At 34.6% G+C, this 17,932-nt stretch overlaps 1 protein-coding gene across 5 annotated transcripts in view; it reads right to left on the reverse strand.

Moving 5' to 3' along the window:
- Nucleotides 1-17,932, reverse strand: part of TRAPPC13 (trafficking protein particle complex subunit 13) — a 47,043-nt gene that overhangs the window by 21,130 nt on the left and 7,981 nt on the right. The window contains exons 4-13 of one of the 5 annotated variants that reach the window (XM_062513063.1): nucleotides 17,663-17,747; nucleotides 16,393-16,520; nucleotides 16,165-16,237; nucleotides 12,914-12,958; nucleotides 10,527-10,544; nucleotides 8,271-8,404; nucleotides 6,939-7,137; nucleotides 4,258-4,358; nucleotides 3,442-3,592; nucleotides 3,033-3,348 (exon numbers count right to left, since the gene is read on the reverse strand). In XM_062513063.1, the coding sequence (XP_062369047.1) occupies nucleotides 3,244-3,348; nucleotides 3,442-3,592; nucleotides 4,258-4,358; nucleotides 6,939-7,137; nucleotides 8,271-8,404; nucleotides 10,527-10,544; nucleotides 12,914-12,958; nucleotides 16,165-16,237; nucleotides 16,393-16,520; nucleotides 17,663-17,747 (1,039 nt within the window). In that variant the 3' untranslated portion in view covers nucleotides 3,033-3,243. Of the gene's footprint in view, nucleotides 1-3,032; nucleotides 3,349-3,441; nucleotides 3,593-4,257; nucleotides 4,359-6,938; nucleotides 7,138-8,270; nucleotides 8,405-10,526; nucleotides 10,545-12,913; nucleotides 12,959-16,164; nucleotides 16,238-16,392; nucleotides 16,521-17,662; nucleotides 17,748-17,932 lie in introns of those variants that run through there. The other 4 variants (XM_062513064.1, XM_062513069.1, XM_062513065.1 and 1 more) reach the window with 4 other exon arrangements.

The following is a 17,932-nucleotide window of genomic DNA, read 5'->3' on the forward strand; positions in this document are numbered from 1 at the left end:
CGCATAACAGCTCCTCCAGCAGAAGCAAACACACAATTTGGGGCTAAGTAATATACTTGATTCTAACAAATTATAGTTGTGCTTCTGCAGTATGAATCTTACCCTACTTAACCAGACAGAAAAATGCAGTTGGATCCAAGAAGAAATTAAAGGAATTGGAGTAAACACAAATCTAGGGAATCCGTATTATTCAACCATCTGTTGAATAAAGAGGTAAAGCTTAATCAATGAACAATTTAAAGACATTTCATACTTTACTGAATAGCTTGCCTATATACAGCAGTAAAATGCTTTTTAAAATTTTGAGTTGGTGTAGCTGCTTTCTTCAGGCTATAGAGATAATTAAGCTTTATATTAAGTATATTTTCAAGTAATAGCTTGTGACTTAACATTTGCTGACAAGAAAGAGAATCCCTAAATGGATCTGTTTTTCAGAGGTAGCTCAGATCCTGAATCTAATCCACTCATGGAAACTTACTTAAGTTCAGTTACACTGAGTAGGACAGAAATACCATCTAGAAGGAAGATTTATGGAGGCTCTGGGTGGCTACAAAAATTGTAGAGGTGTTTGGAATAGTGTGTTGTGTCAGGAGGGAAGCATTGCACCTAGTATGTATCCTTCTAAACTTCACCGTTCCTTTTAATTCTCTTACGCATATTGAGCTGCTCAAAGTGTGTTTCATTAACTTTGATGGGGAAACCAAAAAAATCCATGGTGGACTGGACAGTTTTACCAATATCTCTCTACAAACTCAACTTATTCTCACTTTGCAACAGCAGTCCTGGTGCAGTTAGTTACTTTTCTGCTGTAAGACAGTGTGTCAAGAATTTCATGAGAGTTCCTTAAGAACTACTAAATATGTTAATATCCAGAGAAGGCAGAAGAAGTTGTGTACTTGCACTGTCAAGAACAAGCTCCATAGCTTATTAGATTTATGGGAGAGCAATCCCCAAGGAGAAATGGAATGAAACACTGGTTATCTGAAAAACTACTCTTGAAGTCAACTTCATGGAGCTGTAATTTTCATTTCACATGCTACAATATTGTTGTGTTTAGGTTTTACTTTAGTATATATTAAAACATTAACAGCATTAGCTAGGCCTTCAGGAATGTGCTACAACTGACTGGCACAATTCTCTACTAGTAAACATTCTCTGTTTCTTGTATTAACAGAAAGGGCTTTATCGCCTAAACAAAAAACAGTGAAACCAGTAACAACACGAGCTGTCATTATATGCTTTTCCAGTGAAACCATGAACAGAGAGATCATTTATGCTAAGGTCTGCTTTTCTTTGAATTGCCTAGATTGTTTCAGTCATGCAACATGTCTTAATCACAGGGTGTGGAAGGAATCTTTTCCTGTGTAGCAACTGCACTGTATCTTGTGCTTAAATTTTTCATCTTGCTAGATAAAGTGGTAAACCACAATCCCTGTAAATATTGCTTTAATTTAAGGTCACTTGCAGTTTATCATTCAACTGAGCAAATCTGCATTTACACCTAATTAGTTTTGTTTCATTACTGTTCCATCAGTGTGTAAGTATGATAATTTGTTAGAGAAGAAAATATTTTGCAATCAGTTGTAAACTCCTGTAACCTGCTTGCATGGGACTATATTCTAACTATGAATATAAAGACACCTAATGAAATACTCAGCTTAGAAATTGTTTCAGTTGCACTCTTGGTTTTGTAACAAGTGCGGAGAAAAATCACTCATGCATAGTGAGATAGAACTAGCTCTGTAACTTTGAGTAGATTTATGGCAACAGAAAGTCATACTGGCATAATGCAACTTGTCTACTATTTCTGTCTCTCTCCTACCTCTTACTGCCATGTGGTTACATCTCCTTCAATTTGTGTAGTTTAAGATATATTCTAAATAAAGTTACATACTTTTTTGTCTCTATAGTTGTGGTTTTCTGGTTTAATATTTTATCTATCTCAAATAACAGGCAAAATGCATTCTCTAACTACCTGTTCATGTTGGTTTGATTTTATCACACAGGCAGGACACATTTCTAATTTACTGTTTCCTGTATGGACTTAGCCCCTCCATATGTGAAGCTGGTTCCAATATTTTAACACTGAATACTACAATTAAGATTTTACACATGGGAAGCCTTAAGTAAAATAGTGTCAAAACTAACTATAAAGTTGCTACGTGTCAACATGGCAGCTGAGAAATACAAGCTGCTGAGTAGAGCCTTTAACACTGGTTTACCTAGTGTTAAACTAGGAAAAGACAGTCACCATTTTATCTACTACATGGCTGCCTCTGGGTGACCATGTGATATTTCAGCCAAAAATATTTCCAGTTTTGGTCAAAACAAAGCTAGGGAAAAGCACCTGTAGTGAGTGCTTGACCAGGCCCTAAACTTATTGTTGTAGATGCTTTAGAGAACTTGATCTAAGTCAGCAATGCAGGGTGGGTTTTTTGCTTTTTCTTTTCTTGAAAATCTATTTAAATTCCTCTTGGATGGAAAGAATAATTGGCACCACTGTATTTTAACAACAAAGAACTACCTGAGTTCTACTATTTTAGTTTTCGGTTCCCTGCTAATCGGAAAATAACATGCCTGTTAACAGCATGTCCGGTATTGCAGGGAAGCACAATTCTGGTTATGACTGCAGGTAATTGGGACAGATTTGCTGTATTGCTTCCTCTTCAAAGAGCAAGCCACAACCAACAGTCTTGGGCTAATACTGCACTTCCTAGCTCCTAGTGCCTCAACAGTGCCAGCTGCACTCTTTCACCTCTTAGCTTTATCAGGTTTTCTTTTCTATGGCTATCCATGTACCATGCTAATACACTGCCATGCCAGGTAGCACTTTTTATTTTTTTTAAAATTTAGATTCCAGGAACTTGTCTGTAGAAGGTCAGTTCCTTTGAACTGAAGCAGTTTTAAAAGGGTTTCAATACTTAAGAAAACTAAAATAAGAAAAATAAGCATGAAATGCTACAATCTCATCCCCTGCCCTGAGTTGATGTTAATGCAATATAATTTACTAGAGCTACACTTTTCTCAAAGGTTTTATTTTTAGTAGATAAAATGCATATGCATGTTTTTAAAATAAGACTTGAAAACATTCAAGAGATGCTCAGAGAAATGAAATAATCATTATCACATTTACAGCTATATAGGGATTTGATGTTGTTTGTACTCATTTTAAAACAATTGACTGCAAAAACATGAAGTTGGTAAAAAAAAAAAAATGCCAGTAAATCTACAGAATTTTTTCCTTCAGCTTTGCTTGATTTCTGAAGAAACTACACAGACTTGTGCAATATCATCATACTCATATGTTCTCTTCAAAAATGTGTCAGTAAGTCTCAGGCCAGAGACACTCTAGAAGGGGAAAATACGTATAAAAGTTGTTATTATAAAGAACTGTTAATATTATAAAACATCTATCTTACAACAAAACTGATAATAACTTACCTGCAATCCCTGCACTGAAGACAACAATGTAAGTGCAAGATGGAGGGATGAACTTGGGTGCAGCTTTCCAAGTTGCCTTCCTGAAACTCCACACCAGTGGATGGAATTAGTGTTGCACATTTCTAAAACCAGATCCATAGTCCTTTCACTGCTAGAGGAAATTGAAAAACAAGAATAAACCTATGGGCTTTTTTAAGCATTCAAAGACTGCAGACATGTAAAAGCTTAATTATTATTCAGGTTACTATTAATCAAGATTCATAAATGATTGTAAGGCACCAAGCAATATTTCTTGTGATGCACAGTAATTCAGCTGCGGACAGCTCTGTTTGAGACAAGCATCCTGTCATGGGTTTAATAATACGTGATAACATAACAGTGTTTACATTTTGTATGGACTGCAAGCTTTTCATGAGAAGTATCTGCGGGCCAGATACATGCTTTAGTCCCTAGGCTCAACTTCTTTTTAGAATTACTTCATTTAAATGTCACTCTTGCAACCCTAAGATGAGTTGTGACTTAAGAATGAAGTTCAATCATAAATAATATTACACACAGATTAGCAGAATTCCTCTACAGATTTTTGGCTATCTCCTAGTTCAGTACAATATTAACAGACAATGATATAAGTCTTTTAGTTGTAGTTGTTTCTTTGGGGCTTTTTTTATCTCTGTGTTTTAAGGAGTTTTGTGTTGCCACAAATCATAGTAACAACCAGGTTTAAGTAGTTTCAGGAGGAAGTACTGAAACATAAGACAAAACCAACCACAACTCACCCACTCAGGAAAAAGTACTAGAATCTCATGACATTGTTACCTGCAATTTGTTATTTTACATGTAATGTCAAAAGGTTCTTCCAAATTTACAGTATCTGGTATTGTCTCCAGTGAAAGCCTTACATCACCATAACCAGGAGCCTGGAAAGGAATGAGAATTTATATTCTCAGAAGCTGGATAGGGAAATTGAAGTTTTTAATGAAGTCTTCATTTCTTGGAACAAGAGAAATCTGAAGAAAGATTGACTGTACTTTTGATTAGTATGTAAATCACATCAACTCTCCAACTTCAACTGATGAACACCTTCATAGGTTTAACAATTCATCAGATAAGGATGATATGTATTACTACATTTTTCAGGACAGTTGAAATCCTAGAAATCTGAATAACCATATACAGTTCCTGAGAAGATTAGCTTTAACCTAAGACCTCTGTTAGGCAGCAAACAGATTTGCGTGGACAACACCAGTAAAACTTCCCTGCATAAACCCACCACTATTCCACATCCTAAAAACATGACAATCTGCCAAAATAAGTAATTTGCAATCTTGCAATATGAATACTTGTCAATTCTCCATGAGCCAAACACATTTCATATGGTCTACTAATAAAATTGTAGTAAATATCTTAGTTACTACCAACCAGGGCTGCAGATGAAAAAGTATGTTTAGAATTTCAATCCCCAAAATTATAAGATCATGAGGGAAAAGTAGGGGAAATATTTGTCCTGCCTGCCAAGGCTTAGTTATTATACATGTTCCAATTCTGCTGATAAAAGGATGTTGTAGTGAAAGTTATATTTACAGTGGGATTGAAAGGTACTTCAAAAGAGTTCCAGAAATTCAGTGACTGACAGACTTGGAACAGGTTTTAGTCACATAAAATTTGTTACATTTTAGAAAGCATATTAAATTGGACATTAGAGTAAGCAAAGGGATGTCAAACCAGTGGGGACTTTGATTAGTCAAGCAGTATATATTTGGAACCTTGCATGAAAGGTAAGTAATCACTCAGCATTGGAAAAATGCAAGTATATTCAGCTGTATTAGCTGACATGGAAGAGTTAACTGGAAAAATTATACGCAGTTCCCTAAACAGGTAGTTTGGTTTTATGCAGAACTGAGGTAATTGCTCAGATTATGGAATCAACTAGACAATTTTTCGCCTGTGCTATTCAAGAATGATGTTCTTTAACTTCAGACTGGTTCTAGTGTGATCCTGTATTGAATGCCCGTGAGCATGTGGAGCACCCTCTGGAATATTGTGGACATGCACCCACCTGGTTTACTGTCTCCCAAAAAGAATGTAGTTGTGAATTCCAAGACCAAGCCACATTAAAAGAACAAAACAAAAGCAAAAACCCAACCAAACCCACAAATTCCGGTATGTCGGTACTTGTTTCAAAGGTGCATTTCTGACCTGACCTGTAGCAATGACTGAGGGAAATAGCAGAGGTAAAATGCTGGGCCTGGGTGGGAAACAATGGTTAAAGTGCTAGATTAGGAGGAAAATTATTAAGGGCGAGGTCTAGAAATTAAATAAACTAGTAACACTTGAAAAATGAGGGGAAGAAAAGAGGGAGTTACGCTGCAACTCAAAAGGCAAAAAAAAACAACTACCTGCTGCTTTTCTAAAGACAGACGTTGGTCAAAATAATGTTTTTCTGTTAATCACAAGGCACAAAACAACGCATGACCAAAACTAATCCTGGAGTATTGAAGTGTGTGCTTCACATGCAATTCTCAAAAAGAAAGGATACAAAGTGAGACAGTACTGATTTAGGGAGGGAAAAGAAATATGTCTAAAGAGAAATGACAGGAAAGGTCAGTTGAAAATTAAACAGGTTATTGTTAAAAATAAGCAACAAGTTTCAAAGTAACAGGAGTAACTAAATTTAGAAAAAAAGGCAGTTTCTAATTTCATGGGCTTATGCACATACTCAACACCTCAATTAAAATCAAGTATTTCAATGACTTAGTGACTTTCCTGTGAACTTTCAGGATCTAAGTTTGCTTGCCCAGTTCCAAGTCAGTGTAACTACCTTACAGAACTGCACAATGTACTAGCAGTTGGGGACCGGGGAAAATACAGAGGCAGAGACACAATTATAGGCTCTGTAAATTTAGACTGAGGTCCAATTGTCAAAGCTTTTTTTAACTATCCTTCCGTATCTCACCATCCTCAAGTGAAAAGATGCAAGCCAGGTTTAGGCATTAGATGGCTGTGAAGCTGACTTAAGCAAGATAGTAATTACAACTTAAAATTCAAGAACAGTTTATAAACCAACCAGAATAGGACAGACTCAATCAAAACTGTGGACATGAAAGACAAATTATATTATGCATTAAAAAATGTTACTCCAAGCTAAAATGTCTGTATGAACTTGGGAGCAACTTCAATGTCAAGAACTGGCACATTTAAAGAGGTTCTTTCATCAGTTTGTTGCCAAATGGTACCCAAGCAGTTAATTTTACTCTAACAAATTTATTTTGCAACACTGGTTATTGCGTTCTGACAATAAAGTGCTCACTCCATTAACTTACCCACACTTCACTGAAGAAATATATGAAATAACTCTCTAATACATACAAAAAGGTATGAATAAAAAACAAGGCTGAGAAATTAAGCAGCTTGCACTTTTCCAAGTCATTATTAAAATTGTTCATCGTGTTTCCTTAAAAATGAATGCCAAGCTAAATTAATACTTAAATTAAGCTTACCATTCTTTGGAGCTGGCTAGTTTGCAACCTTCCTCGTTCACCCAGATTAGTTTTCCATACAATGTCTAGTTTACCAATCACTGTTACACCTTTTATTACTCCAGCTTTCTCTGCAAATTCTTGTTTTGGTTTTAGACAGTATAAGTATTGACGTGTATCCATAGGTTGTAAGTAAGTCCTTGCACCAAAAGTAGACTCACTGAAAGGAAAAAAAACCACTAGGTCTTAATCTTCTTCAGAATAGATGTTTCAGTTAAGAACCCAACCTTTCTTCCCCCCATCCCCCACCAGTCTTATTATATGTGTACAAAGAGTTTGATAATGGTAATACATATAGAATATTTTTTGTTTTCACAACAGAAAACAGCTCTAGAATTTATGTAGCACCAAGCACCATGGAGAAATAAAAGAACCTGTTATTCTCAGCCCTAAAGGAATAAGATAGAAATCCACTCTACTACATTATAATTAATTATCTGGCATCTTAGCATTTAAACAAAAATGCTGGTAATTTTTCTTCTGCTATTTGTTTTTCCCTCACAGTAAATCTCACTGTCATGAAACTAAGATTCATGTTCAGGAGAAAAACCATTACAGTGGATGCAAATACTTGGTAAGAACAAAGCTTCATTATCTTGCCGGTGAATCCTTCAACAGGCAAGGAGAAGACAGAATTTTCACTTCAGCCCCTACTGCTGAAGCATTTAACCATCACCTCCAAAAACCCAAGCAACTGCAAAGCACACACAGTCAAAGTTAACAAGCTCTTGTATCCACTGTGGTCTGTTATTAAAGTATTAGGTGTTTAACTAAATTAAATTAAATTAATTTCAGCATTACAAATTTTTATATTCTAAGATTCCATGAGGGTGTACCACCGATATACCTTGACTGATGCCTTGCTATATAATGATTAGAACAAGTGACAACAGTAAGCAGTTTACTGATAGGAAGCAAAGATTAGTCAGATGAGTCCTGTAAGGCTAAGCATGTACACAGAGATCAGGTAAGACCAGATCTGGGTTAAATTTTATATATGAGATACTGAAGTAATAGTATGTTTTTATGTTATTAAGTCATCATTGTCACAAATTATTTGAGGATTAGGCTGGATATTTCTCTATAATGTAGAATTATAGATTTTTAAGAATAGTTTCTAGAAAAATAAAATTTTTAAACGAATTTTTCAGTTGAATACATAACAGAAATTCGATCTTTTTACTCAAGCAAAGACAGACAAACCTCCCATTACAGATAAATTACTAATACTTGTATTTCATGAAATATTAATACAAAGCATTTCAAAGTCAAATGTCCTGAGTGTGAACATACCTTTCCCCTGCTGTGTCAACTGTGTTCAGTTCTGCAACATTGTACATCATTGACGGCTCTAAAGAAACCTTCTCCATAAACATTGGAGAGGTAGTGATATTCTGAATCTGAGCTTCCAGAAATACTTCATCTGTCTGAAAAAAATCAAGATTTCAAGTTCATGAAAATATGATTAGTGTTATTAAAAAAAGTAGGCAGTCCTATTGTTAAGAAAAGTCACACATGTTTAGTTCATGCCTGCAAATCAAATTAATTAATGCAAGAAAAAACCTTAATCCCAGTAACAATAGGAGCAAAAGTGTTAGTTAACAGATATCTTGCCAAACAATGGATGTGGGATAATTTTGCTGTGTTCTAGCTATTGCTTATTTGTATTGCATTAAATCACCACTTCCTAAGATTCTCATCAATTTAATAGCAACTCAAGCTTTTATCCAAGTTATTTTTAAAACTGAATAAATGGTAAGGAATTGCAGTGCACAAGAACATGCCATGCCAGATCACTAGTGCATCAAGCTGTATAAAAAAATTAAAGTAAATGTGTGTGTTTTTCTTTAACTGAAGTAAAATAGTTTGGGTACATGCTCTGATCTTTATTATTGAATACTAGCATTCTACCTAAAATGCAAAATCCAGGCCCTTCTCCCACTCAGCTGCATCATGCCAAAGGTTACTAATGTTGTATGCATTCAACAATTTAACTGGTGCTCTACCTTCAGAACATCTGGTGCTAATGCCTCGAGATGGTATCAAAGGACCAATTCTAGTACATAAATGAAAACTACAAACTGTTAAACTTTAGAAGATGAAAAACCATGGAACTAGAGAAGTTTTTGCCTCACTTCTTTTGTGAAACTGCAGACCAGTGAAGTCACTTTGCATGTCTAAAAATCTCAAGATAGAATAATTATGGAAGACTCAGTTTATTAGAGATATGAGTCCCCAGAAAAGTGAAAACCACAATTAAAGAAGTGCCAGTTAAAAAGAGGAGGTTACCAAATTTGCATTTACAAGAGTCACTGATTTCAGACCATTGGATTAAGTAATTCTTGTAGGTCTCTTCCAACTGAAATAATCTATTCTATAGCTTCAGATTGAAGCAGTTTGGGTATTCTGTTACAACACATTTTAAGGAAGTTCTTTTGTGGGGAAGGTGGAACAAAACTTACAGTTTCTTTTTGATCAGTGTCAATAAATTATTATTTATACAAATGGAGTCCCCCTTGTAAATTACAAAATAAAAGTGGGACAAAATAGCCAAAATATGTTTAGTCTCAAAAAATTGTGTTAGAAAGTGAAATACAGAATGATTGTGTAACTTTCTGTATTGCCTTATAAACACATTGAATGCAAAGCATCATCTATACAGTAATGCCAACGGTGCAACCTCAATGGGTTACAGAGACACTTCATGCTTGCAGGAACTGGAAATAACCCCAGCTAAAACATGGTTCTCTTAATCATTACTACTACCACCTGACTGTCACTTAAATTGATACCATTTATATCCCATAAATCCATTGCTCAAAGTGTCCATTTACCCAAATTTTAGTAGTTTTCAAAACAGCAACCATAGGCAGAAGTTTAAAAAAAGCTAATTTGAAAGGGAATAGAAAAAACAAGCAGCATAATGAAAAAGCAAGTTAGTTTTGTGTTATTCCTAATTTGGTTTAGTATTACATGTTTAAAAAGACACAACTTTTCAAAATATGCAGTTTATTTTAATAAAAGGCACGCCTTAAATTGAAATCAGACTGCAGAAGTAACATAGTAATTCAATCAACTGTTACATGCAGTTAAAATTGTGAAGTGCAGTTCCAGCTAGCCAAAGGAAGGAAGAACATCCAACTGCTGCTCTCTCCTCAAACCCACTGTCTCCACCAACCAGATGTGAAAAGTTCTGTCACAGCTTACACAAGCAGTGCTGTAGTGAAACCTACATTTCCATGGGTCAAAAGCAGAAAAATTTTAGAAGGAAATAAATTTTGATCTAATAAATTTTGGTGAGGTATTTTATAGGACCCCCACAAGAATCTGTAACTATCAAGTTCTAGTTTCAACAATGGGTATTAAAGAAAGAGCTAACCATTTAAATGATTAGCCGCACATAAAAAGACAAGAGAACATCAGTTTATGATATGCAGAACAAACATTGCTTTTCCATTATGTTTGTAAAGAATGTCAATAACAAGCACAGAGACAGTTAAGCAATTAAAAAAGCATACATATTCATAAAAAAAAATAAATAAAAATTACCACAGAACTGAGGTCACTCTAATGGGAAAATAAAAAAAAAAAAAACACATTAGAGAAATTAGGGTTAAATGTTAAAGAAAAAGGAGGCTAACTTCCAAACAAAATGCATCTCTGCATTTTTTTGCACTGTTTAAACAAGATAGCATTAGTAAGACAGAAACATAAATAAAAATGGATGCAAACAAAGATGACAACTACATTTCTAAAAACTTACAGCTAGTATGGTTACATGGTTTACTAGCTTTGCTTCAGAATCAATCCAAAGTAGAGCTTAAGGCATACAAGTCACAGACAAGATATGGTAGAATAAACTGACTCAAAAAAAAGAGTTAGTTTTTGAGTAAGTTTAAAGTTTGTCCTGAATTTCAGTCCATGCAATGGGTTGTATATGAAATGGAAAAACAGTCCTTGTCACCTTACAGATCATTTGAAGTATCCTCATATATAATGTCTCAAAAATAATGTGGTAATGTGTCCTAGCAAAGCAACCATGTTGTGAGTTATAACAAAATTTGATATAATATCAAGAAAAAACTCTTTTTTGAATATTCATCAATCCAAAGACCCAACTTTAACCGCAAAATTTATTGTCTACCTCCCTGTGCATGTTTGCAGAAACAGAACCTTTTACAGAGCCTTTTTTCAAGGCACATTAAAGTCAGTGGGAGAGGAATTCAATCCCAGGATTGCAGCAGGTTAGGGCAACAGGGCATGTGCTCTATGAATGAATTTCAGTGATCAACTCCATTTGGGTGCTACTGCAATATAAGCAATAAGCAACAAGATTAGAGTTCAGCATCATTCCTTGTTTTAGAAGAAATTAAATTATGGATTATCATTAGAATATTAATAGAAAGTATTTTTAGTAACAGGCATTATGAATAGACAACATCACATCTGTAATCTTAATGATAACAGTTTAACTGGTTAGTCAACCTTCAGAAATCTTTAATTAACTAATAACTGACACATACCATTTTTTTCTCCCCTGCTCTCAAGGATAATATCAGGATGAATTTCTTGGTGCTTTCACAACAGCTAACCAAAGACTTATTTCTAGGTTTTTAGAAGTTAATTGAATTCTATGGTCACAAGACATAGCAGCACTTCATATACTTTAAGAAGTGAGATAGGAGTGCTACTATACCAGTTTGCTAGGCAAATGGAAATTGCTCACTTAATATTATCCAAAATCTTAAAAAAAAAAAAATCATTAAATTGAATGGGTAAAATGGTAATAGGAGTTGCATAAATTCATTAACAGGAAGAACAAAAGGCATCAGAGAGCCTTTTAAAAAACTCTACAGAAGAAAAAGACAAAGCACACCCCCCCCCCCCAAACCCAAACTCACATGTACCAGCTCAAACACCAAAGGTTCTCATAGATTTTTACCATGAAGAATTGGTGGCCAATTGAGAGTTAAATAAGAACCTTATCAAGACCAGTCAGTATAACAACTATGAAAACAAAAAAAGAATATTTTTTATCCATGTAAAAAGTTGGTCCAGAATTATATTAGAGAGGAGCTTCATCACAAACTTTACACAGGAAGTATGAAGAGACAGAAACATTTAAGAAACCTGTCTCTCTTTTCCCTACCACATACTTTACAGCTAGAACAATAATATAATCCACACACTAAATATGAGATTTAATTTGCTCCTAGAGAAAAGACCTAATTTCTTAGAATTATTTTTCTTCTTAAAGCACAGCAGAACACATTTCCAGACATTCCCACTTCTCCATAAAAGGCTCAGCTAGAGCTATGTGTTTATGCTCCAATCCTCAGGTACCACAAACCTGGTCAATGTGTGGTTTGAAGCCTGTGGTCTAACACATACATACCGAATTCTTCCCATAAACAGACAAGGGCAGACATGTAAATCCAGATAAACATGCAAGGCATATATATTCAGTTTAAAAGCACTGTTTTGTAACTGCCACAAATCTAAAACAAATTACTGAAATGAAGGGTCCTAGTTACAGAGGAAGAATTTAAATTTTAAGTAATTTAAATTTTCTCCACTCTGATAAATTGTCGTCTCTTTTATGAATAATTAATGTCCCTTACAATAAGTACTCTATCTGCCTAAACATACAAGCAATTACTGAAAGTATTTGAGCTAATGAGAAACTATGCAAATATATGCATATAATATATACATATGAATATATGCAAAATTGTTAGTCAATTACATTAAGGTCTTGACACCTTTTGCCCCTTCATCAAAAGTCTATTTTTAAACTATACAGTATATATCTACCACCATTTTTCCATTAGAATTGATCACTTTTCTCAGAAAGATGTACTTACAAAGCGTTTTGAATTTAATCTAAGTAACAAACCCAGCACACCAAAACAAACCTGAATACACACAGTTCTCACCTCTGCATTGTAGAATTTGGTTTTCACATCTAGTGGTTTAAGAACCTGTACAAAATGGAAAAAAGACAGATTGACAATGGGTATTTCAGACAACTTCAGCATAGACTGTTTTGAAGTGCTAAGGTCTTTTACTAAAAAGAGTTAACTTTTCTTTTTGATCTTGCACACAGCAGGTGCATGACAGAATCAATTCAAGAGTATATCCTCACCACTTACTTGTGCACGCTTGACTGCTTTCCTACTGAGCAGTCTCCTCACACTGAAAACAAGTAATTTTCCACCTAAGCACTGGCCACTTACAAAACTACCCAAATCCAGTGCTCTAAATAGATCCATGTGTTTAAAGTAACACTATATGGGTCCCGCAGTGGTCTGCATTTGTTTTCAGCTGTGAGCAAGACTATCAAACATTTACAAGTCTTTCAGAGTTTTGGAACAAAGGTTACTGAGGTATTCTCTAAACATAAATGAAACAGAACCATGTGTTTAGCTTTATTAGTCTTCACTTCCTTCTTGAAAATGCAACTGTTACAAGAAATCAAAGAAAACTGCAATACACAAAATAAACAATACATCATATTAATCTAATGAAATTCAATCAACAGAAGAAGGCAACTCAATGATATAAAATATTATTATAAAGTATTGATTCTTAATGCTTGAATTTTGTACATAAAGGCACTGCAGTTAACACATTCAAATATGAAGCATTTATAAAGTGATGTAACTGAAAGAAATCATCTCCTATCATACTTGTAAGGAAACATATTTAAATTCTATTTCAGAAGAAACTTATTTCCTGTTACACAGAGAAACTTCTTTTGTTTGCATGTAAGTGCATTACATCCTGAGAGACCACTAATGTTCCAAGTTGTCAACAAATTTTTTAGCACTGGAGAATTCAAGATCAAAATGTTGTCTTCACAGAGATTTCTGCATTTTAAAAGGCATAAAATTAAAATCTTTCACGTACTCATAATGGTCTCTCTCTCTAGTAAAAAAAAAAAAAAGAATTAAAAATTTTAATTTAGGTCTTTGTTGCCTGAGGGAAGACTTTTTCTGTCAAATATTTTTCTTCAGTGAGCTTCTTACAAATTTTCCAACATGCTGAATAATTTTTTCTATCTCTTCTGATAAATGGTCTTTCCATTCATTGCAGTAAATTTCAATTGGCATTCCAGTAAAATACAAAAAATTATTATGATGGTCACAAACCACCCAACCCTAGAAAGTAGCATTCTTTCTCCATGAAAACATAATGCTGTTAATTACTTAGAGAAAGCCTTGGAACAGGAAAGCTCCGCCAATCAGTATAAAACTACATGTAATGGTTTAAAAAAGAAGCTGATTCAAAACAATTAACACCAGTTCAGCTTAAAAGATGCTAGAAAATGTAACTGAAAAATCTGAGGATCTGTAAAAGAGTATTCTTTCATTAGAAAATAGCTAGTAACATCTCAGTCACTAGCAACCATGAATTCTCACTGTAAAGACATAGTTCAGTTTTCTGTAACACTCTTTTTGTTTGTTCTCAGGTTTCCTACTGGTGTCTCCAAGTCTAATTTAAAAACTAACAGACAAAATGACCAGTCCAATGCTTTTCTCATAATGAATCAGAGAGTATTTCTAGAAGGTGCAGAAGTGTATATATACTTATGCTTCCTTCTTTGAATGCAGGGATTCACATTTGACAGCTGGCTTAAACTCTTTTGACAATTCAGTTGCTTATGCTGGGTTCAGTTAAAAACCACGGCAATCACATCATGCATGCAGAACCCCCAAAAAAGTGCACAAATAAGTTTGCATATAAAATCTAAAGGAGACAGATCAACATCTTGTACAAAGCTCTGACATGAACAACATTAGGTAACAAAGAAAAGACAAGATCTGAAGCTTGTACATGCATATGTAAGCAATTACAGAAAGCCTAGAGGGGACGGAGAAACAGAGCACTGAACAGAGGAAAAGAGTGGAGAAATGGAAAGGGAAGCAGTTTCATAAGGAGAGCAAGACAAAGCACACAAAGATGAAAATTAACTTCACTAAAGATGAAGAAACTCTACAGAGATGCTAATTTCAGAGGGAGGGCAACACAAAAATTTCTACAGGACGTTTTCCCTACGATTTTAAGGAAACAACTTTTACTAATCAATACCTGGCATTTCAAGGCCCACAAGTACTAAGAGCACTCAAGTGTTCCTTCTAATGCACGGCAATCTAACCCTCTAAAGACTAAAAATACTTTTTTTCTGAAGTATCTAGATAGAATACCAGAAAACAGCAAAACAAAATCACCCTATAGTATCATAGAATATTCTGAGTAGGAAGACAACCACAAGGACCATCAAGTCCAACCTCCAGGAATATGTGCCTGAGAGCACTGTTCAAATGTTTCATGAAGGCTTTGTCACCACTTCCTGGGGACCCTGTTCTAGTGTCCAACAAACCTCTGGGTGAAGAACCTTCTCCTAGTATCCAAACCAAACCTCCTCTGAAACAGCTTTAGGATGAACTATAATGCTGCTGTATTAACAGACACTCTGTCAGAGTATCTAAAAATGTATTCAGTAATGCATGTCATATAATCTTCCATTCAATGAAGATTACTCCACCAATATCCAAGTCTCAATATATTTCTCAAAAAAATTAAACATCTGTGAAATACACAGTAAACAGTCTCTTTCTTGCCAGAACCAGTATACAGATTAGTTTCTTGCTTTCTTCAGTCATTCCTATCTCAAATCTTGAAATTTGTGTAATGGAAGAAAAGGTTTCAATTCTGTCAATTACTTCTGTCAGTATTAGACTTCTTTACTTAAATTCCTTTAAATACTGAACTACTTAATTCCAGTTTAATAAGATTACACACACCAAAAGAAAACTCAGAATTTTATAATATTAGCTCAATGGTTGGATGTATCAAAGCCAGAAGGATCAACACTTGTTCTGCTTAAAAACAGTCATACAGCTGTCTACTATAAATAGGGACTTTTTAAGAGCAGATTTTTTTTTCTCAGTAAATTAGTAAAAATTACTAGATGTAGTATTTATTAGTTCTGAGATGTTTAACTGTGAGGTAATTAGAAAACACCAGTTTGTGTGAAGTTTGAAACAGTGGCATTTAATGGTTCACTTTTAAAAGGGAATGGACTTTTGGTACATAGAAGTGCTTATGAAGTATCAGATGTTTTAAAATACATTTCCAGACTCACACACTTGTTAAAAGTAGAGTAAATTACAACATGAAATACCTGAAATTTGAAGAACTTTCTGAAGTACATCTTCTCTCCTGTCTGCGTAGTATAACTTACTGCACAAACTAATCTGAAAAAAACAAAAAACAAACAAAAAACCCAAAAACAAACAAACAAAAAAAGTTGTGTTACTTCAAATTTTGTGCCATATCAAAAGCAGAATAGCATGCATGTACTGCAGTTTCATTAAAGCTTATTTAATAACAGAAAAAGTTAAAATTTTACATGTGTGTTCCTATCTCCTTTACTTCATGATGGATCACGTCATCAATGCAACAGTCAGGTTTAAGTTCTGCCACTGCAGCACTAGAAGCTGAAAGGTTCAAACGCTGAGAACTTGTTTGAAGATCAGCCTGGAGACAGAAAAACAAAGCATCAGTTGTAACTTCAACTGTTTAACACAACCTAAAGAAAAATAACTTATGTTATAAAGTAGTAGGTTTCACTGACCATTTTGTACCCTATACGCTTTCACACATACTGCAAGAGCTCAAGGTGGTCAGAACATGGAGCTCACAATCCGAAGGTGATGGGTTTGGTCCTTTTGTGGGCTACTGATTTAAGAATTGGACTTACTCATTCCAACTCAATATTCTGTGATATTCTTGATTCAGACACCTTCTGTGACATATATTAAGACGATGACATACTTACAAAGCTAAATACAAGCCCTAAAATATATGAACAGTCCAGTCCTTTTCAATGCAGCTTACAAAATCTCTATTTATATGACTCAATTAAATGATTTCTGAAATTTCTACTCTCTGTGTTTTGTTTGTTCAGTAAATACAAAACCTCAATTCTCCAGAAAATAATTCATACAATATACGGATCAGTGTACGCTTCACAGGAAATTGGAAGACCTCATTGAAAGTGAAGGTAAGTGAATGTAACTCCATTTTTTTAGCTGTGGAAATTTTGCTACACCAATTCTTCAGAGAAGTTTTAAACAGAAGGGTGCATGTCCAAAGAAAGTCAATGGAGGTGGGGCTGCTTAGCCAGTTGGAACAAGAGGAAATGGCCTCAAGTTGCACCAGGGGGGGTTTAGATTGGATAGCAGGAACAATTTCTTCATCAAAAGGATTTTCAAGCATTGAATAGGTTGCCTAAGGAAATGATTGAGCCACCATCCCTGCAGGGGACTGCGTAGATGTGGAACTTAGGGCCACGGTTTAGCAGTGGATTTGGCAGTGTTGGGTTAACAGCTGCACTTGGTGACCCCAGCGGTATTTTCCAACCAAAATGCTATGATTCTGTAATAAATCAATTTTTGATACAATCCAAGTTTTTAATTTTAATCTCTGAAGATTTCTATAATCATTTCTATTTCTATGTCTTACTCTTTCCAATTTCCTGGTATATTTTCTGGATTAGAAAAAGTGACATATATTTCCTAAAGTCTATGTATTAGCATTAAACATACAATATATTGTCAGAAAATATAATAACTGTATTTTTTTATAGATCCTTTGTAAGGGGATTTCTCTTCACATACCTTCACCAGTATGTCCTTGACAACTTGATTGCTATCATTGTGCACACTAATATAACTGGAAAATGTCTCTCCCAGAAATATATTTCTGTATTTCAGGGGAAAAAAATAAATTTTAGAAACAGTTATTAAAACCCAGAACATTTCACTGAAACACTTTTAAGTTCACACACATGTATATTTGCCAGATCAAACCCTAGAAGAAAGTTGACACTTGCACACCCATACTTCAGAAGTCATCCTTCTAAGGCAAATAGTTTCAAAAAAGAACAA

Source organism: Cinclus cinclus, chromosome Z (assembly GCF_963662255.1).
Source record: "Cinclus cinclus chromosome Z, bCinCin1.1, whole genome shotgun sequence".
Lineage (NCBI taxonomy): Eukaryota > Metazoa > Chordata > Aves > Passeriformes > Cinclidae > Cinclus > Cinclus cinclus.